This window comes from Hoplias malabaricus, chromosome Y, assembly GCF_029633855.1.
Source record: "Hoplias malabaricus isolate fHopMal1 chromosome Y, fHopMal1.hap1, whole genome shotgun sequence".
In the NCBI taxonomy this organism is placed as follows: Eukaryota; Metazoa; Chordata; class Actinopteri; order Characiformes; family Erythrinidae; genus Hoplias; species Hoplias malabaricus.
The window spans coordinates 83,929,000-83,951,322 of NC_089820.1; the positions used below are offsets into that span (position 1 = coordinate 83,929,000).

Here is a 22,323-nt window from a genome sequence, read left to right on the forward strand (position 1 = left end):
CAGGACGGCACAGTGGCTACAGGGAGTGCTGCTATCACACAGCTCCAGCGTTCTGGGTCCCTGGGTCACAGTCTGAGAGGAGCTGTGTGGTGTGTTCTTAACTTGTTAGATGGAGTTTTTCGAGTTGCAGGTGAGTGGTGGGTGGGTGGTGTTGGAGGCAAGGACTAATTGCATATTCATCGAGCCGTGTCCACTGAATGAAGGTGAAGGTGTAGAGTTACACAGGAGCCAAAAGTACGTATAATTGAACATCTAACTTCGTCACTGTCCAAAGAAAAACACGTATCTCCAGAATAGTGACTTTAAAAGGGAAAAACCTTCTTAATTTTGAATGGAAGTCAATATATAGAGATATTTTTGCAAGTCGTTTTGGAGCACTTCTATTGGTCCATTCATTGTGGCCTTTCCACTCAATGAGGACCGACAGCTGCTGTGTTCAAATGATTTAGTGAACTAAAAAACACAAAAACAAACATGTGTTTTCCTTTGGACAGCGACGGTATGTAGTTTTGATGAAACTGGTGAGGGTTTGGTGCTCTGTGAGAGACCGGCGCCCTGCCCACAGTGCATTCCTGAAGGTGTGTTGTCCCCAATGCGTTTAAGTAACGAAGCAATATGTTTGATGAATTTTTTACTTTGTGATTTGGGTAACACTTTACAATAAGGGTACACACTTAAAAACAAAGGTTCTACCAAGGTTCTTTAGTAAAGAAAATGGTTCTATATAGAACCCTGAACATATGAATAAATTTTGAATGATTAAAGGCTTTGTGAAGGGGTTCTTCACATTGATGGAGAATGTGTTATAAATCTATATAGAATCATAGTATGTTCTCCTTCAATCTGAGGATCCCCCTCACAATGCAAAGAACCCTTTAATCATGCAAAGAGTTCTTCAGGTGTTCAGGGTTCTATAGAGAACCATTTGCTTTAATAAAGAACCCCTGTGGAATCATCATTTTAAGGAGCGTACATATTTCACGACATCTAAGACAGTAATAAGTCCCAAAAACATGGAGGTTAGGAGCATTGGCTTCTCTAACACCCATCCTGCTGTGAGTGAATGAGTGTGTAAGTGACTGAGTGAATGAGTGTGTCAATGACTGAGTGAATGAGTGTGTAAGTGACTGAGTGAATGAGTGTGTAAGAGACTGAGTGAATGAGTGTGTGAGTGACTGAGTGAATGAGTGTGTTAGTGACTGAGTGAATGAGTGTGTAAGTGACTGAGTGAATGAGTGTGTAAGTGACTGAGTGAATGAGTGTGTAAGTGACAGAGTGAATGAGTGTGTGAGTGACTGAGTGAATGAGTGTGTTAGTGACTGAGTGAATGAGTGTGTAAGTGACTGAGTGAATGAGTGTGTGAGTGACTGAGTGAATGAGTGTGTTAGTGAATGAATGTGTCAGTAACTGAGTGAATGAGTGTGTAAGTGACTGAGTGAATGAGTGTGTTAGTGAATGAGTGTGTAAGTGACTGAGTGAATGAGTGTGTTAGTGAATGAGTGTGTTAGTGAATGAGTGTGTAAGTGACTGAGTGAATGAGTGTGTAAGTGACTGAGTGAATGAGTGTGTTAGTGAATGAGTGTGTGAGTGACTGAGTGAATGAGTGTGTAAGTGAATGAGTGTGTTAGTGAATGAGTGTGTGAGTGACTGAGTGTGTAAGTGACTGAGTGAATGAGTGTGTTAGTGAATGAGTGTGTGAGTGACTGAGTGAATGAGTGTGTAAGTGACTGAGTGAATGTGTGTGTGCCCAGATATGGATTGGCGCTGTGTCCTGGGTGAAACCTGTGTCCCCGATGCAGTCCTCCAGGTGGACGGTCGTTCCTGGTCGAGAGTATGCTCTGTGCGTTCGGCTGCCGCTTCTCGCCTGTGTGTGTGTGTGTGTGTGTGTGTGTGTGGATTGAATGTTGAGTGTTGATTGTAAAAGCGTCCTTGGGTTTCTAGAAGGGCGCTGTATAAGTCTGGAGTTAAATAATAAATAAATAAAAGTCTTAATGAATGGTTTGATAATATCACACTCAATCTTTAAGTAAAGACAGGATTCTCTCTCGTTTTTATCGTTACTTAATGTTTTATTGTGACTTTACGTAATCATTTAGTAATTTTATTAACCGAGTCTTAGTACTTAATACTGCCTTAAGTTCCATTAATGAATGTACTCTAACTGTAAAGTGTTACCGTTTGGTCTTTATTTAAAAATTACTCTCAGTTAATTATCGGTTACGTTTTTGACTCACAGAATAAGAGAGAGAGAGAGAGAGAGAGAGAGAGAGAGACAGAGAGAGAGAGAGAGAGAGAGAGAGAGAGAGAGAGAGAGACAGAGAGAGAGAGAGAGAGAGAGAGAGAGACAGAGAGAGAGAGAGAGAGAGAGAGAGAGAGAGAGAGACAGAGAGAGAGAGAGGGAGAGAGAGAGAGAGAGAGAGAGAGAGACAGAGAGAGAGAGAGAGAGAGAGAGAGAGAGAGAGACAGAGAGAGAGAGAGAGAGAGAGAGAGAGAGAGAGAGAGACAGAGAGAGAGAGAGGGAGAGGAGAGAGAGGAGAGAAAGAGAGAAGGAGAGAGAGATGGAGAGAGAGAGACAGAGAGAGAGAGAGAGACCCTGAGTAGCAGACAGACAAGTACAACACCACGAAATGAGAATGAGACAGAACATGTTGAAACTTGCACACACAAGTTTGATTCTCTTTCCTTTTTCTCTTCTCTTTTCCTCTTTCTGATTTCTGCGGTTGTCTCTGTGTCTCTGCGTCTAAACCTATATCACACTTTGCCCCTCTCCAGCTCACTCCGCATTTTCCACTTTCCCCCCCGACTCTTTATACGGCTCTCTCTCTCTCTCTCTCTCTCTCTCTCTCTCTGTCTCTCTGTGTCTCTCTCCCTCTCTCAGACTGTGAGTCATCATGAAGATCATGAACGCTTCTTCACTATGCACAGCTTACAATTATACCTCCCAGTTCGCAGGAAAACAGCGTGTGGCAGAGACCTCTGATCTGCATGCTTCTGTTTCTGACATAAACAAGCTGACAGCCATGTTGGTGATTAGGTACGAAACAAAGAGAAATGTTCGTTCGGAGCAGAAAGAAAAACAAAGCTCCTGACGGGGTTCAAAAGTTTGCAATCAGCTGTTAATCTTTTTTCTTCCTTGACACACATTAACAACTTATTTCTGTTGTAAACATGAGCATAACATCACTGCTAAACCTAAACCTGTATATTTACACAACATTAGGAGTCTTGCCAAATGCCTCTTATGCCTCTGGTATAACGTGGTGCTGAAGACTATTTCCCCCTGCTCTTCAACCTTGTAGATGTAGAGTCAGAGACAGTAGCTCATCTGTCGCTGCAGAGTGTGTGTCGCTCGTCCTCTAGTCCTTCATCAGTGACACAGGACGCTGTCGGCTGGATGTTTTTGTTCGGTGGACTGTTCTCAGTCCAGACACTGAGGGGTTTAAAAACTCCAGCAGCACTGCTGTGTCTGATCCACTCTACACCAGCACAACACACACTAACACACCACCACCACGTCAGTGTCACTGCAGCGCTGAGAATGATCCACCACCACATCACACCTGCTCTGTGGGGGTCCTGAGCGCTGAGGAACAGGGGGAATTTGAGGATTTGAGGATGGGGGGTGGGTGATGAGATCTCTTCTTTGCTCTGAGTGAGACTCTGGCGGCTGCGTTTTGAATCAACTGAAGCTGTTTAATGGTCTTTTGTGGAAGTCCAGCTCAGAGACCATTACAGTAATCAATGCTAGAAATAAAGGCATGGATAAGTTTCTCCAGCTCTGGTTTAGTCTGAAAATCTCTGATCTTACTGATGTTCTTAAGATGGAAAAATACTGATCTAGTAACTGTTTTAATATGAGACTGTAACTGAGATCTGAGTCCATCAATACACCAAGATTGTGAGCCAGTTCTTTAGATTTGAGGGTTCTCGAGTCCAGATACGCAGCCAATCTTTGTCTCTGAGTGCTGTTCCCAAAGAGAATAATCTGTGTTTTATCTTTATTCAGCGGCAGAAAATTGTGTCCCATCCAGTTAGTGATGTGTTCACTTGCTTAATGAGTCAGGACCAGAGTCGTTTGGGGACAGGGCCGTGTAAATCTGAGTATCATCTGCACAGTTTGATAGGAACAGCCCATAGTCCTGTAGAATCTGGCCAAGAGGAAGCATATATAAATTAAATAAAAGTGGACCAAGAATAGAGCCCTGGGGGACACCACAGGTCACTGGCATATTCGCTGAAATATTGTTTCCTGTTTCTACAAAGTAGTTCTGGCCTTCCAGGTAAGAAACAAACCACTTCAGGACTGTTCCTGAGAGTCCAACCCAGTTTGCGAGTCTATCCGGAACCCGGACTGGAATTTGTCTAGGCTACTGTTAATGGACAAGAAACTAGTGATTTGCCTGAAAACTACTTTCTCAATGATTTTGCCAATGAACGGTGAATTATAAATTGGCCTGTAGTTACTTTTCTGAGATGATTCTAAATTTTTCTTTTTTAGAAGAAGCTTTACAACTGCAGTCTTTAGTGAGCTCGGAAAGACCCCCGACACGAGTGAGGTGTTTACAACGTGGAGTATGTCTGGTGCTGTAGTGTGAAACACTAGTAGTGGTAGTGTGTGGAGACTGCACTCTGACGGAGTGTTTATGAGGTGATGGAGAGGGTACAGACTCATTGTTGGATACAGATGCACTAATCACTCGTCTGATATTCTGGATGTTAGTGTTAAAAAAGAATGCAAACTCATTACACCTCTCAGTTGTTACTAATTCAGGGGCCACTGGTGTGGGTGAGTTCGTGAGGCTGTCTGACAGCACATGTGCTGAACAAAATGATGAGGCATTTCACAAGTTCCTTCTACTGTAGCCTGGTGAAAGTGTCCTGGAACAGTCCTGGTTCCTAGAGCAATCGCACCACTTTAAAAATGATCAAAAGCAGAAATGGTCCAGTTTTGGCTTTGCAGTGCTGTGTATATTTAAAGCTCAGATCACAGGAGGTTTCAAAAATATAAAAGGAAAGAAATAAAAGATAACAGAGCTAAGCAGCACAGCGTCTAAACGGCGAGAAAAGCAGGAAGTGCTCCTGTGTGGTCAGTGGAGCTAAAGTGAACAATGAATGTAGACACAGTGGAGGTGTTCCTAATCCAGTGAACGTTCAGGGTACTCCTAGAAGGAAAATAGTTTTTTGTCTGTGTGTGTGTGTCTGTGTGTGTGTGTGTGTGTCTCTGTGTGTGTGTGTGTCTCTGTGTGTGTGTGTCTGTGTGTGTGTGTGTCTGTGTGTGTGTGTGTGTCTGTGTGTGTCTCTGTGTGTGTGTGTGTCTGTGTGTGTCTGTGTCTGTGTGTGTCTGTGTGTGTGTCTGTGTGTGTGTGTGTCTGTGTGTGTGTGTGTGTGTATGTGTGTGTGTGTGTGTCTGTGTGTGTGTGTGTCTGTGTGTGTGTCTGTGTGTGTCTGTGTCTGTGTGTGTGTGTGTGTGTGTCTGTGTGTGTGTCTGTGTGTGTGTGTCTGTGTGTGTGTGTGTGTCTGTGTGTGTGTATGTGTGTGTGTGTGTCTGTTGTGTTCGTGTGTGTCTGTTGTGTTCGTGTGTGTGTGTGTGTGTGTGTGTGTGTGTGTGTGTGTGTGTCTGTCGTGTTCATGTTCGTGCGTGATTATGCAACACTTCTCAAGCCCCCTTAAAATAAACAAGCATTATTCTATTTGCAGTGTCACTTTTCATCACTGGGCAGAAACACACCAGCGATGTGTTCCGTGTCGAAGTGTAAAGTGGGTCAAGTGGGGTCTCCTTCATTTCTCATCAGGGAACAGGTGTGAGGAAACATCTCACGCTGATTAGTGGGAGCTGAAAGGTTTGAGAGACATACAGCACTGTGCAAACATCAGAGGTCACCTGTGTTGCTGTTTAGAAACAGGCTGTTTATCAGATCACGCTCTGACTGTCGCTAAAACTGCCCTAAATCCAAATAAATATTAATACAGATTTATTTATTCGAAAGTGAGGGTGATGGTATGTTCCAAACCTGTCCTCCAGGTGGCCCAGTCTTTAGTTACCATGCAACAGACTGACTTCTGTAAACCCTTTTTTCAAACCCTTTTTTTAGGCTACTGTTCCTTTAAGAGATTTATGGTTAAAACGCCTTGTTTGGGGCATCATTTAAAAAACAGTTTAGAAGTCACTCACTCTTAAACACGCATTAAAACTACAGCGTGAATGGGTGCAGCTAAGCTAACAGTTACATACATTATATACGTGTCATTTATATAATAAGAGACGTTTCAGAGTCAGTTTAAAACCTTATTAGTGCTAATAATAACAACGAATACTTGTTTCCTGAGAGTCTTTAATTCTAATGTTAAATACGAGCTTTTTTAAATTTGTCTTGAACTGTCCATAGACTTTTGCACAGTGCTGCATTTAGCAGCTGATTTTAGTTAAGGACAAAATTGGGTTACAAAGCACACGTCATACTTCGATGGGTCTGGGGTCAGAGAGATACTTACCAAAGACTCCTGAGAGTTTCAGAGGAATAAAAAAAAGAAAGAGAAAGAGAGGGGGGAAAGAAACAATGATAACCTTTGAGTATCTGCAGAAATCAAAAGCAGCTGCTAGAAGACTTGAGCTTCTCGCTTTTGATTGCCATTCGCCAAAACCATAAAAAATAATACTTTTTAAAAAAAGACCTCCGCCGGTAGGGAACGTGGACGGTTATGAAATGATGAAAAATGAAGCGAATTGGGAATAAATTGCGTCTAATAAATCACTAAGAGCAAGTACAGAGGAATACGAGCCGTCTCCACGGGGATCAGACAAATCAATGGAGTAAATAAGAGAGATTTTTAATGAGGACGAGATTCACAGGCTCTGATAGCAGTGATGAACGTGGATAAACACAGAAACAAAGATGAGAGTTAGAACATTGTTAAATGAATAAATTCTGTAATCACACCCTGCTGTTCAGCCTTCACTCGCTAATCAAAGGCAAAAATCGAATCGTGTTCTCAGTGTAACCACAGTGAGGGGAAAAAAAGCAGTCGTTTTCACAAATCGTTCCAAAAGACCCTTTCAGTTCAAGTTTTCAGGGTCAACAAGCATGTGATCTCATCTGATCTGCAGACCAATCTGTGCTCGGAAAACTGCACCCATTTAACGGCGTCTGCTGTATTCCACAGAACATCAATATGATTATACCTCACTGAAGCCATACATAAACGTCGGAGGGTATTAAGTGAAATGGGTTTAACTCTGCTTAGAAAAACACGTATGAAATCAAGGATCTCAATTACACCATGCTTTTACACAACACGAATACAGCTGGGTGCAAGTCTGAATAGCTCTTATCAAATTAGATGTTTTTCTAGAATATTGCAGTGAATACATCTTTTTAGTCTTTTACAAGGAACTTAAATAAACGCAAATAACCTTGGGGCAACATACATCACTATGTTTTGAATATTTTTAATGTTAAATTCACCTTAATTGCGCCACAAATTACGCAGTTCTCTACAGATGTGTGATTATTTTCACTTAAAAGATCGAGGAAACATGTGAGGAGTGCTGCTAGGAGGGGAATCGGTCTTTGAACGTTTTTGTCGCCGCCATTTTGGAAGCCAATCGTGGCCAAGGCTGTACTGGAACATTTACTTTCCACTCATTTCCGTTTAATAGTGAAATATACGACCGTGTTGTGTGTGAGACTGCAGTTCTGAGTCCCACAGTGAAAAAATGAAAGACTTAAACACTAGGGAAATATTTAAAATCCGTTGTTAATGCTTCATTCTAAAGAGCTAACGTACGAAATAATACCATAAACAATCTGGAATATTGTCGTTTACTTTCGTACTCTTCCAAACGTCGAGTTGTTGCATAAAGACGGCACAATCTTGTTTTTAAAAATATATTTACCTTGAACTGTGGCCCTATGTCAAGCTGTGATACTCTACTCTATAATGACTTCACCGCAGACTACGTTTGTAATGCATTCGTAAAGTTTTGCTTTAATGCAGAGGTGTCCAATCTTATCCACCGAGGGACAGTGCGAGTGCAGGTTTTCACTCCAAACAATTCCTATCTTGCTGCAAAGAAAACCTGCAGCCAAACCGACCCTTCGCGGATGAGTTTGGACACCCCATCTTTAACGAGGGAAATCTATAACGAGAGAATGGCTCTCGATTACAGCAGCTTACCTGTCACAGTCCTTCCAGTGAAATGTAAACAAGTCCTGCACCCAGCAGGTCGTGGAATTCAGGGGATTTATAGTTTGGGAACTTTTAGCAGGTAAACACACTTATACCCTACATATAATGGTTGGTAATATCCAAGTACGAGGTTGGAGGCGGCCGAGCAAGTTCAGCACTCCAACTTTACGGTCTGAGCATATGGAGTAATGTTAATAAAAAGTAAATAAAGTTGGAAACGTATCCAAGTAACAGTCCCTTGTCTCACTTTGCTCATACTTCTCCAGTTAGTGCCCTCACTGCTGTCTAAGTATAAATATAATGTTTGTTCTTCAGTTTTCATTGTGACTCTACTGCCATAGTGGCGCGCTGGAGACGTCACGTGAAAAAGACCGACTGTCGGATTCCGTGTTCTCAATTACATCCAATAAATCAGCAAGTTTAAAAAGAAGAAATGTCACATGAGCGAAGACGCCAGTGCTTCATCAGAGCTGTGTGTAGTGTACCTGATCTCAGCTGTTTGATCCGGCCCTGGCTGAGGGCGGGTTCCACAGGCAGGAAGTCTTTGAACCAGGAAATCTCAGGATCAGGAACGCCGCTGGCAGCACAGAGCATGGTAGCAGTACGTGTTCTCTCCACCACCTTCAGCTGCGGACCCATGTCTATGCTCGGGAAGCCCAACGGCAAATTGTCCTCTGCAGAAACACCCAGGGAGAACAGCATGAGAAATTCATAGGTTCATCACAGAACTATAGGTGTAGCATCAGACAAGGGTCCAGTTCCCTGCTCAGGTTAGCGTACATTGTTATTTTAATTAGAGTCCTTGGCCAAAACTGCTAACACCTTTGCGTTACTTGAGATAAATTGACTGCTAATGCCCTAAATATAAATGTAGCAGAAAACCTGATTAATTTGCCTCAGAGAAGGCCTCGGCTTATAATAGGGCAATGACACTTATATTTCATTTGAATGGTTTAGTTTGAAATGAAGCTCTTTCAGAGGTTAGTGATATAATGAGTAACTGATGGTGGAATCTTACCATACACACAATACACAACAATGAATCACTAAATTACACAAAATACTACGTATCGATTACCGTTTAAAAGCAAAGGGCAGTAGTAATTCACTGAAAAAATAAAAAAAATCATGACGCTTTTAAATATTATCACTGCAAATAAAAATAAATAAAAAAAACACCTGTAGCTCTATTTTTGTCAGTGTGTAGTTTACAAAATCATTTGAACACAGCATCTGTCCTTTATACCACACCAACATTTCCTGATGAATAGATCAGCAGAAATGCTCCAATTTATGTGCTAATCATTTACATTCACTTCCATTGACATTTAAAAAGGTTTTCCCCATCTATAGCACCACTATTTTAAATATATTTTCATAAGCGATGATATATAACTAGAAATGAAAAGCTCTTGAACAAATATGTTGGCTTGGAATAGCTAATAATGTTTATAATCTGCTTGATGGCTGTAATGGTAAAGCTGTCATACCTTAAATGCACTGCTACCTTAAACCTGCTGCTAACTTATGTCACTGGAAGCTTTATTCTGCTACAATAAATAGTTAATGTAAATGTACTGCTGCCCTAAACCCACCCAAGTCCACTGCAACCGCAACGACAAACAGATTGACTTTATTTTCACTGCCACTTTAAATTCCCAGATACCTTAATTTACAGCCATCCACCTTAAATCCACTGATATCTTGAATCCAGTGCTACACTGACTGTCACATTAGAGTCACTGCTGCATCCACTTCTACCTTTAAAACACTGGAACCTTCAATCAGCCTCAAAGCCACTGCTACATGAAATAAATTGTCACTTTAAATCCACTCGACACTCATAACTGTATATTAATTTTCTGTAACTGCGTCCTGTTCATAATCAGGTTGGTAACAAGTGAGGAACCCACCCTGGAGAGGACGCATGTCCACTCACACACACACACACACACACACACACACACACACACACCTGTGGAAAGTTTTACACAGCTAATCCACCTACAGGCGTGTGTTTCTGGACTGTGGGAGGAAATTTAAGCACCTAGAGGAATCCTAGACATAGAAAGAACATACCTGAGGCAGTTATCCACGGACTCCAGCATCATGGAGCTGGTTTGTCTAAATATTTCTCTAAATAATATAAAGAAAGAAAAAAAAACAATCCACAGAAACCTACTTTTCCATGTCTACGGTTCACCTTTGTAAACCAAGCTGCACATTACAGGGTTTGATAATTAGGACGCATCCTAAATCCATTTTACAGTTTATTGCAAAGAACAGTTTTAAAGATGGAGTCCTGAAAAACGTGGCAGCGTTCCAATAACGGCACGTCTGCAGACGGAAGATAACTATCACGCCACAACTTTGAAACTACATCTAAGCTGCTAGAGCTCTGAAACCTTATCCCCACAAAATGACTCTTTGAGTGACTTTGGATGACTTTTTATTTCCATTTATTTCTCTATTCTCCATAGATTAGCTGCCCACTGATGAGGGAGAGTGTTTTGCTATTTCTGTTCAATCTAAAGCGTTATTGAGAGAAAGGACACACCACCCACATCCAGCGCGTGGTTATTGCTCACTGAGCTTCCAGTGGGCGGAACTCATTACTAAACGTTATAAATAAAACAGGCAGCCACTCAGAGAGCAGAAATGATCAGAGGTAAACTAAGGAACAACACGCACTTAAATGGTAGAGAATGGTGTGTAATTATGTACCTACATAATCACTATGCAGGGATGCACCTTGCCAACGACTACACCTATTACACAGCGCTCAGCCGGCGAGGGGGGCCACCACGGCGCAGTTAATAATTATTTGTTAAGATTAATTGAAAAGGCTGAAAAGACATGGGAGTTTGAGTAAACACAAGGATGGAGGTCAGTGTTCAGAAATGTGTGGCCGTGTGCTTGAAAGCAGAGGAGACAAAGGCCGGCACTCAAGAAACATAAATGATGCATAATATAGAATAGTCTAGCTCCAGCCGCTCTACGTACAGAAGTAGCTTTGAACATTTCTCCCTGTTCCTCAGCACTCAGGACCCACCACAGAGCAGGTGTGATGTGGTGGTGGATCATTCTCAGCGCTGCAGTGACATTGACGTGGTGGTGGTGTGTTAGTGTGTGTTGTGCTGGTGTAGAGTGGATCAGACACAGCAGTGCTGCTGGAGTTTTTAAACCCCTCAGTGTCTGGACTGAGAACAGTCCACCGACCAAAAACATCCAGCCAACAGCGTCCTGTGTCACTGATGAAGGACTAGAGGACGAGCGACACACACTGTGCAGCGACAGATGAGCTACTGTCTCTGACTCTACATCTACAAGGTGGACCAACGAGGGAGGAGTGTCTCACAGAGTGGACACAGGGTTTAAAAACTCCAGCAGCACTGCTGTGTCTGATCCACTCTACACCAGCACAACACACACTAACACAGCAGCGCTGGTTATGATCTAGTCCCTATATTTGCCATCTTTGAGAGACAGGAGGAGAATGAATCTTCTCTCTTTCATTTGATCTGAAAAAGGGTGGATGTGTCCATCACTTAATTATAAAAAGACAAGTCAAATCTGTGGGTCTTTGAAGAAGCTTTCAATGGAACGGAAGGCATTATGAATGGAAGGCAGCGGGTACAGGGAGGGCTCCTTAAATACTTAAATACTGATATGTTGATCTAATATTTAGATGTTCAGACTTCAGAGTAGTGTTAGTCATCCTCTAGCCTTTCATCAGTGGTCAGTCTCTAACCACAGAGTTGCTCACCCCTGGATATTTTTAGGTAGCGGACTACTCTCAGCCGAACAGCATGGGTAAAAAAACACCGCTGTGCCAGTGGCACATACACTCTAATTTACCATGTCAGTGTAACTGCTGTGCTGAGAATTGTCCACAGCCTAAATAATACCTGGTCAACAGTGGTCCTGTGGTCAGATGCTCACCAATGATAAATGGGGTAGAGGAGGGTTGGAAATATGGGCTGCAACCGACTGCAGTCTGTAATTTTGCCTTATAGTAAAACGAAAACGTACACAGAAACATGTTCGTGTATCAATGTATCACCAGGACCCTGTTCCTCTGCTCTTCTGGGAAGGTGTACATCAGGTATTGGAACATTGCTGAGGGCATTTGATGGTACTGAGTCATAAATATTAGTGAGGTCTGTTATTGCTGGTAAAGGATTAGCTGTGGATCACAAACACCACTTAGATTTAGGCTTAAGACCTCACCTTCTGGCACTTGGCTTTGAACATGGTGAAATTAGGCTCATGTGTTGCTACTTCAGAGTGTCCCTTTCCAACAAAAATACGAGCTGTGTGTGCACCGATGTAGGGTTGGATCAGTAAAGGAACAGCTAAAGTAACAAATGATCATTAGACTGTGTTGTGGAAGTGGATTTAAGTGAATTGAATTCCAGTGTGTTCTGATAAAGATCTCGTCTTTGTACCTAACTGAGTTTAGAGACGGTGCCGCGCAGTGGTGCAGCAGGTGGTGTCTCTGTCACAGCTCCAGGGTCCAGGAGGCTGTCGGTTTGAGTCCCGCTCCAGGTGACTGTCTGTGAGGAGTGGGGTGTGTTCTCCCTGTGTCTGTGTGGGTTTCCTCCAGGTGACTGTCTGTGAGGAGTGGGGTGTGTTCTCCCTGTGTCTGTGTGGGTTTCCTCCAGGTGACTGTCTGTGAGGAGTGGGGTGTGTTCTCCCTGTGTCTGTGTGGGTTTCCTCCAGGTGACTGTCAGTGAGGAGTGTGGTGTGTTCTCTCTGTGTCTGCGTGGGTTTCCTCCGGGTGACTGTCTGTGAGGAGTGTGGTGTGTTCTCCCTGTGTCTGCGTGGGTTTCCTCCGGGTGACTGTCTGTGAGGAGTGTGGTGTGTTCTCTCTGTGTCTGCGTGGGTTTCCTCTGGGTGACTTTCTGTGAGGAGTGTGGTGTGTTCTCTCTGTGTCTGCATGGGTTTCCTCCAGGTGACTGTCTGTGAGGAGTGTGGTGTGTTCTCCCTGTGTCTGTGTGGGTTTCCTCTGGGTGACTTTCTGTGAGGAGTGTGGTGTGTTCTCCCTGTGTCTGCATTGGTTTCCTCCGGGTGACTGTCTGCAAGGAGTGTGGTGTGTTCTCTCTGTGTCTGTGTGGGTTGCTCAGTGCACAGTATAATTAAAGAAACAATATGAAATATTATTCTTAAACCATTCTGTTGAAAAACTGCAAAAAATAATACCATTCATACGTAATTTTCTGCAGGTTTTTGCTGGTAAAAATGACTGATTGCTCCTTTAAGTCGTCAAGGGTGGCGTCAAAACGAGTGTGGGGGCCTGTCTGAGCTTCACTAACATCACTAACTCAGCCCTGCCCTGCTGCTTCTGAATCACTGTTCAGCTGAGAGATTATGCAGAATTGAAAAAGAGAGTGTGGATCTATGATACAGAGGAGAGGCATTGTCCCTTGGGTCAAATTTCTGCTACACGCATCTGCTCCTGCAGCTAAAAGAAAAAGAGAGAGAGAGAGACACACACACACAGAGAGAGAGAGAGAGAGAGAGAGAGAGAGAGACAGACAGAGAGAGAGAGAGAGAGAGAGAGACAGAGAGAGAGAGAGAGAGAGAGAGAGAGAGAGACAGACAGAGAGAGAGACAGAGAGACAGACAGAGAGAGAGAGAGAGAGAAAGACAGAGAGAGAGAGAGAAAGATAGAGAGAGAGAGAGAGAGAGAGAGAGAGAAAGAGAAGGAAGATAAAGAGATGGTGCAATGCTGTCTACAGTTACTGATATGATTATGCAAGCATCTGTTTTTTTAATGAGTTTCTGCCACGAAGAAGCCATTTTTTGAGGTGTAGAAATGGTGTGTTGCTAATTGGTAATCGTTTCAGGCCTGAAACCAGAAATAAACAACGTCACAAATAAATTGCAGCCTGTCCAAACATTTCAAATCAAACGCTGCAGGTTTGATTCTTTAACCAACGGCAGAAAGGAGTACAGCACTGCACAGATGCGCTTTATTTCTGGCCATCGGTGAGGAGAGTTAAATGTGAGGTTCAATAGCAGCAGAGTCTGGAGAGAAGAACGTGTGTGTGTGTGTGTGTGTGTGAGTGAGAGAGAGGCTGGAGGGCTTTTCCCTGTGGGGCTCGCTCTGAAGAGAGCAGCCTGCCTCCGTTTACACAGGGAAAATGAAGGTTTGTGTAGACGCCAGTGTGTTGTGCCAACAATAGCAAGGCAAACATCCCATTTTCTGTTCAAACACACACACACACACACACGCACACACACACACACCCATGAGAAAGTTGCACACACACAAATGCTAACAAACTCTGACCAAAGTGTGGGGAAAGAGACACAGAGTTGGAGAGGAAAGACAGACAAGGGACGACGACGAAGAGATTGACAGAGGGATGAGTAAAGGAGGGGTGGGATGAAGAAAGAATCAGAGACAAGTCAAGTACAAGGGAAAAGCGCAGAGTGGGGTCGGTACATACGGGAGATGAAGGAGTCAGTCAGAAGAAAGAAAAAGAAAAGGAGCACAGAGGCAAATAAAGACAGACAGGAGGAGATGGGCGAGAGAGCAATAGAAAGATAGGGGAAAGAGAGAGAGAGAAAAGAGGGGAGGGGGGTAGAGAGAAAAAACACTTCTCCGGGAGTATGCGCCGCTGGCTGTGAGACTGGACGCCACCCTTCTTCTGCCCACTGCAGTGCATGCTGGTACATTTGCTGCCACTATCCTTCAGCAGCCAAGCAGAATAATCAGGCTTACTCAACTGATCACAAGCCCTCTCTGCTGCGCCCTTTTAGAGCCTGGTGCTGCTGGCCCTCAGGCCTTCAAAGAGAGAGAGAAAGATGGAAAGAGAGGCATAAAGGGAGAGGGAGGACCCTCTTGGCCTCAAGTTTGTGCGCACACAGGCTTTTAAGGCAGGGTTTTACGAAAGTTTTTTTCTTTGTTTGTGCTTCAGCCACAAGGCTTCACTATAAATTGATCTGCCTTAACAGACCGTTGTCTATCTGTTGCTCTGCATACTTTTGTTTACCCCCTTTCGCCCTGTTGTTCTTCAATAATCACGCCCCCTACAGGGCCGACATGGAGCAGGTGTTATGGATGGTGTTATGGATGGACGATGGTTGTCAATACAGCAGTGAGACTGACGTGGGTGTGGTGGTGTATTGTAATTTCTGCAGTGAGTATAACTCCAATAAAAATGAAAACAATTCAGGCTTTTATTATGTTTTTTTTTTAATTAAGTAGCGTATATCTAGGGCAGTACAGTGTTGAGCAGGTAGTGTCTCCGTCACACAGCTGCAGGGACCTGGAGGTCTGTGAGGAGTGTGGTGTGTTCTCCCTGTGTCTGCGTGGGTTTCCTCCGGGTGACTGTCTGTGAGGAGTGGGGTGTGTTCTCCCTGTGTCTGTGTGGGTTTCCTCCAGGTGACTGTCAGTGAGGAGTGTGGTGTGTTCTCTCTGTGTCTGCGTGGGTTTCCTCCGGGTGACTGTCTGTGAGGAGTGTGGTGTGTTCTCCCTGTGTCTGCGTGGGTTTCCTCCGGGTGACTGTCTGTGAGGAGTGTGGTGTGTTCTCTCTGTGTCTGCGTGGGTTTCCACCGGGTGACTGTCTGTGAGGAGTGTGGTGTGTTCTCTCTGTGTCTGTGTGGGTTTCCTCCGGGTGACTGTCTGTGAGGAGTGTGGTGTGTTCTCTCTGTGTCTGCATGGGTTTCCTCCAGGTGACTGTCTGTGAGGAGTGTGGTGTGTTCTCCCTGTGTCTGCGTGGGTTTCCTCCGGGTGACTGTCTGTGAGGAGTGTGGTGTGTTCTCCCTGGGTCTGCGTGGGTTTCCTCCAGGTGACTGAACCTGTGTCTTTGCTACTCTAGGCTCAGCACTGTGGAAACTGCACTATGTAAATTTTGAAGGAGGGTAGAAACACACACTCCTCAGCCCACTGATTTCAGAACAGTGCTGTAAAAGTGAATAACACTCTTCAACTCTAGGGGGATCTCAGGAGCAAAAATACCAACTCTCACTTAGTGTTTCTTTAACCAACAATGCTACTCCAATAAGAGTCCTTGGGCTAGACTCCTAACAACTGCCTACATCTACCTACTATTGGCCTACAGTTAGGGTACATTTACATGTTTTGAAGTCAATAATTCTGGCCCTAAAATTTAAATTTGCCTGAAGCTGCTGTAAAATACTCATAGCTGGTGTAGTACTGTGTATTAACGCACCCAGTCTCTAAAACCACTGAGCTGTGAATGGACTGAGATGCCGCTCACACCAGAGTGTCATATCTGTCAACATTCATGGTTTATCCATGAGACGTTCAGTTCATCTTTACTGCAGCTCTGCAGCTGTGAATGTAAATCTCAGGGATTTTCACACTGTCAAAAAAAGTTTGTTGCACGCAAAATTTCTGGCGTTCCACACCATGTCACTACAGCGGCAGCTAATACCACACTCAGCTACTTACAGCATATGTTCAAAGGTTTGTAGGAATCTGCTCATCCAACATTTCTTCAGAAATGAAGGGTATTAATGTACAGACGGTCCCCCTTAACCACAGCGAACGCTTCCACTGATCTGAGAAGGCTTTAGACCAGTTGTTGGAACATTTCTGTGAGGATCTGATGACATTCAGCCATCAGTATTAGGTGCTGATGTGGGATGACTAGTCCTGGGTCTGAAAATCCACTCCAACGGATGGTGCTTTTTGCCCTTGTTGCCCCATGATTAAAAACATCCTTGACTCAAAACTGGGACCAGAAACCAAGGGAAGTCAGAGACCGCGAGAGCACAGAGTACGGCTTTACGCTCCTAAGACTCTGTCTGTCTGTGTGTTTGATGTGTGCTCCTCCACGATGACGGAGAGAAGAGCCCTTCTGAGCAGAAAGTCTGGGCCGTGTGTGTGTTAGTATTAGTCAGATGGAAGGCCTCCGTTCTTGCCAAACACAGAGAGAGTGGGTGCTAAAAACGGCCAGGCACCCGGAGGAACACCGTGACGGAGGAGCACTTCACCATGGCAACAGCCGAGAAGCTTCGGTCTTGTCACTTCTCGGCTCGTGAAGAAGAAAGTGCACGCTAACACTCCACAGATCCACATATCTGCTCTCTCTTTCCCTCTGCCTCTCTGAGGGATGGCTAGATAAATGTGAGATGAGTGGCTGTGATTTCCGGGAGCTAAGAGCCAAGTGTGAGTATCACACACTTCTGATCGTCCCGTACGCCCACAATCTCTCTCTCTCTCTCTTTCTCTATCTCTCTCTCTCTCCACCGCTCGCACCTTGTCCCCCTCTACTTAACAACAACAGCTTTTTAACCCTTTCACGGGTTTAGAGTTCTTACTGTTGCTCTGCTGTTCCATTTACATATATTTACATTTGTGTTTATGTTATTATTTGTATTCACTCTCACAAAAGTGGCTTCTTCAAGGGTTCATTCATTCATTCATTGTCTGTAACCCTTATCCAGTTCAGGGTCGCGGAGGGTCCAGAGGCTACCTGGAATCATTGGGCGCAAGGCGGGAATACACCCTTCACAGGGCAACACACACACTCACACCTACGGACACTTGAGTCTCCAATCCACCTACCAACGGGTGTTTTTGGAGTGTGGGAGGAAACCAGAGCACCCGGAGGAAACCCACTCAGACACAGAGAGAACACACCACACTCCTCACAGACAGTCACCCGGAGGAAACCCACGCAGACACAGGGAGAACACACCACACTCCTCACAGACAGTCACCCGGAGGAAACCCACGCAGACACAGGGAGAACACACCACACTCCTCACAGACAGTCACCCGGAGCGGGACTCAAACCCACAACAACCAGGACCCTGCAGCTGTGACAGAGACATTACCTGCGCCACTGTGCCGCCTGTCTTCAAGGGCTAACGCAATAAAAGTTTGTATATTATATTTTAGATTTGTATTCAATGAAAGGACTAATAAATTGGCCAAAATCACTTGGAGCAAAGTCTTGCTGATGTCTATTATGAATAAAGAATGTTTTTGCATTTTTATTTTAAAGCCCCGGGATGTTATTAATATTATTCTTATTGTTATATATTTTTATACAGAACCACTTTTGTCCAGTTTACATTGATTGCTTAATTTACTTTCCATAAATCCAAGCTCAGATCTGCCTTTCAACCCATTTCTCTGGTTACTCTGGTACAGAAAAGGCTTGTTTGAAGATAAAATATCATAAAGAATACATTCCACTTCAATTTAATCTGAACTTTAATGAAAGTCAATGTAAAAAGCTTTTATTCGGAGTCATTCTGGAGCATTTCTATTGGCCCCTTTTTAAGAAACGTACCCACAGTGCGAAGGACAGCTGCTGTGTTCGAATGATGCAGTAAACCTCACATCCACAAACCTGGAGATACCTGTTTTTGATATCACTGAAAACAGCACTGTGACCTGTGCATATGTTAAAATCCTCTGAACACAGCTGATGGAGCACAGATTGACTTCTGTGTACGGTTCTTTACTCTTTATGAGAGGGGCAGCAGCTGCTGACTGATTGGGGATTTATAATGGGCTTGTTTAATGGACTGCAGTGAGACCAGTAAAGGGCCCAGTGACCCGCTGGTGTGTGTCCTCGGGGGAAGACTGGCCTCGGCTCCATATGCCTGGGGGTCTCCTGGGACCGAGGTCTGCAGCTGGGACGTCCAGAAACAGGCAGCTGTTCACACAAGCTCTGAATCTGAGTTAATGCACAAAGGATGACGTTTTCCAATTAACGTGTTTTAAATGCAGTTTACTGGGAAACAAAGGCATTGAAGTTCTCTTTGTTTGGTGTGTACATTGAATACTAATGCTGCTCACATTAAATGATATCTATTTTACATATTTGTGTCAGCGTTGATTCTAAGCCTTAAAGCAATATTTCAGAAAATAAATTACCTCACTTTCAATGAACTCCTCGGATTCCTCTAAAAGACGGCTATTGGCTGATTTTCACTTTGATTTCTGAACACTATGGATTTGGCTGCAAAGCTGTCATGAAAGCAACAGGGGGCTACTTTGAAGAATCAAAAGTATAAAACATATTCTGGTTTGTTTAAGACTTTGTTGTTTACTGCGTAATTGCAAATGCGTAATTGCGTAATTCGCGGTTTTGATGTCTCCCACATTCATTTACAACAGAGAAAAAATAAAAAATGTGTCCAAACTTTTGACTGGTGCTGTACATTCACAACAAGTGAAAATGGCTCAAAAACAAAAGGAAAATATAATTTGTGTAATGCCAATATGTGGGTATAACCTTCCACTACATGTAGCTCTATGGGGGAAAATATAAACACATATTCCCAAAAACCTTCATTCACTGTCTGAAACCGATTTTCCAATTCAGGGTCGCGGTGGGTCCAGAGCCTACCCGGAATCACTGGGTGCAAGGCGGGAATACACCCTGGAGGGGGAGCCAGTCCTTCACAGGGCAACACACACTCACACATTCACTCACACTCACACCTACGGACACTTTTGAGTCACCAATCCAACAACCAACGTGTGTTTTTGGACTGTGGGAGGAAACTGGAGCACCCAGAGTAAACCCATGCAGACACAGGGAGAACACACCACACTCCTCACAGACAGTCACCCGGAGGAAACCCACGCAGACACAGGGAGAACACACCACACTCCTCACAGACAGTCACCCGGAGGAAACCCACGCAGACACAGGGAGAACACACCACACTCCTCACAGACAGTCACCCGGAGGAAACCCACGCAGACACAGGGAGAACACACCACACGTCCACTTCCAAAAACCATGTTCAAATACATTGAGAAGTAACACTGATTCAGCATGAGTTTGCCGGAAGGGAAATAAAAATGCTAAAGGCGCTGTTTCTCAAAAACGAATGAAAATCAAACAGGTAAACAACCAAGTAAGTCAGTATGTAAATAAACGAATAAATAATAAGTAGACAGCCGGGGATAATCTCTCCTCTGATGTGTGATGTGTTCTTTTTAACAGCTGGGCCTTGGCTTTCAGTGTCTATGAGAGAAAGGGAGGAGATGCAGTTAAACACTTTCTCTGCTGAGACTTCACCTACACACCACTTACTCTCTTCAGTGTAAAACAGTCTGACCTCTGCTTTCCCCACTGTCTGACCCCTAAGCTGCCCCTCAGCATGCACACACACACACACACACACACACACTCAAACAGTGATGGCCAGTGATCCAACTTTCAGTGCGAGTCTCAGGTATTTATCATGACCACCTTCTTGTTTCTTTGTCCATTCTCTCAGCTCCACTGATCCTACTGGAGAACTTTGTTGTTCTACAATTACAAACTGTAGACCATCTGTTGCTCTGCATACTTTCTTTGCCCCCCTTTTCACCCTGTACCTCAATGATCAGCACCCCAACAGAGCAGGTACGATTTGGGTGGGTGATCCTCCTCAGCGCAGCAGCGACACTGCCGTGGTGGTGTGTTAATGTGTGTGTGCTGTTATGAGCAGATCAGGAACAGCAGTCGTGGCCTGAAACATCGTGTTCACCGTGAAGATGCAAATTCAGGGACCGTAGCCCGTCCATTGCTGCACAGTGTGTGTCGCTCGTCCTCTAGTCCTTCATCAGTGACACAGGATGCTGTCGGCTGGATGTTTTTGGTCGGTGGACTGTTCTCAGTCCAGATACTGAGGGGTTTAAAAACTCCAGCAGCACTGCTGTGTCTGATCCACTCTACACCAGCACAACACACACTAACTCACCACCACCACGTCAGTGTCACTGCAGCGCTGAGAATGATCCACCACCACATCACACCTGCTCTGTGGGGGTCCTGAGCGCTGACATATGGACTACAGTTGGTATTTGTAGAACTGGAAGTGCTCCTGTGTGGTCATTGTGGCTGAGAGAATGGACAATGAGTGTCGAAACAAAGCGGTGGTCATAATGTTATATATATATTGGCATAAGAGATGACGCACACCACTCCAGCACATTTTAAAAGGTATTAAATCCCACTCTACACCACTTACATAGTTAATGCTTGGCACCAGCATTCCATTCCCCTGGCAGTGTTTACTATGGAGATTATAGAAGCTGTGAGTGTACAACTGAAGCCTGCACCAGCAGTGTGTGAATGTGTGCCATTTAAAATGACGGAATTCACTCCGGACCGTCTGAATGCGCTGATGTACAGTGGACCGTGCGCAAAGTACAATTCTTAATGTGCTTTCTTTCTTTAGACGTAAGCATTCGAAAGACAGAGGCACAAAACTGCAGAGAGGTGTAAACTCGTTTGAAGACGTGCTACTGACAGACGGAAGTTAACTATGTCACACGGTTAAGTGGCTGAACAAAGGTGGCGTAGTGATATCATTGGAGAAGTTCTACTTCCGTTGCAGTTTAAATGCATTGGTGAGGCGAGTCTGTTCTGCCGTGCTGTGTACTTTATCGTTCCTCCACAGAGCTCCTTCACTCAGAGCACGGGACCAGCTCTGGAGCACATGCTACTTATGCTTTAATACAGCCTCCATTGTGGAGGCCTTAGCTTTTTTGTTTCTTGTTTGTCATTTGTCCGGGGAAATGTGGATAACTCCACGGAGAGCTGTGGGCAATTGAAGGCCTAGAAGTATACAACAGTTCCCTCCTTGAAATCACGCTAAGCGCAGACTGTAATTCTCAGACATATTCAGAGGAGCTTTCTAATAGGAACAGCCTTCGTAGTGGCCGAGGAATACAGCCTTGGCTTTGGAGCGCTGATATATTCAGGGTCATCTTTGGGAACAGCTACTGTTAGGAAGACAAAGCTGAAAGTGGTTGATTTTAAAATTCAAAGAACGAAAGTCTTAAGTGCCCAGAGGGTGCACAAATGTAAAGAGAGGAGAAATTAAATATTTATAAATTTGAAATTAATGTTCTAAAGTATTTTGAGTCATTCTTCTGTTATAGGTTTCCTGCTTTTTCTTGATTAGTCATTCATTTATTCATTGTCTGCAACCCTTATCCAGTTCAGGGTCGAGGTGGGTGCGGAGCACACACACTCACACTTTCACTAACACACTCACACCTACAGACACATTTGAGTCACATATTTCACCTGCCAACGCGTGTTTCTGGAATGTGGGAGAACAGACAGTCACCCGGAGGAAACCCACGCAGACACAAGGAGAACACACCACACTCCTCACAGTCAGTCACCCGGAGGAAAC

The 22,323-nt window shown here is 44.2% G+C and overlaps 1 protein-coding gene across 11 annotated transcripts in view; it reads right to left on the reverse strand.

Moving 5' to 3' along the window:
- Positions 1-22,323, reverse strand: part of LOC136677641 (receptor-type tyrosine-protein phosphatase S-like) — a 178,030-nt gene that overhangs the window by 96,201 nt on the left and 59,506 nt on the right. For all 11 annotated transcript variants that reach the window (XR_010796386.1, XM_066655229.1, XM_066655222.1 and 8 more), the window contains one exon: positions 8,673-8,861. Coding sequence is in view for 10 of the 11 variants with exons in the window: in XM_066655229.1 (XP_066511326.1) it covers positions 8,673-8,861 (189 nt within the window). In the remaining variant the exon portion in view is untranslated. The remainder of the gene's footprint in view (positions 1-8,672; positions 8,862-22,323) is intronic.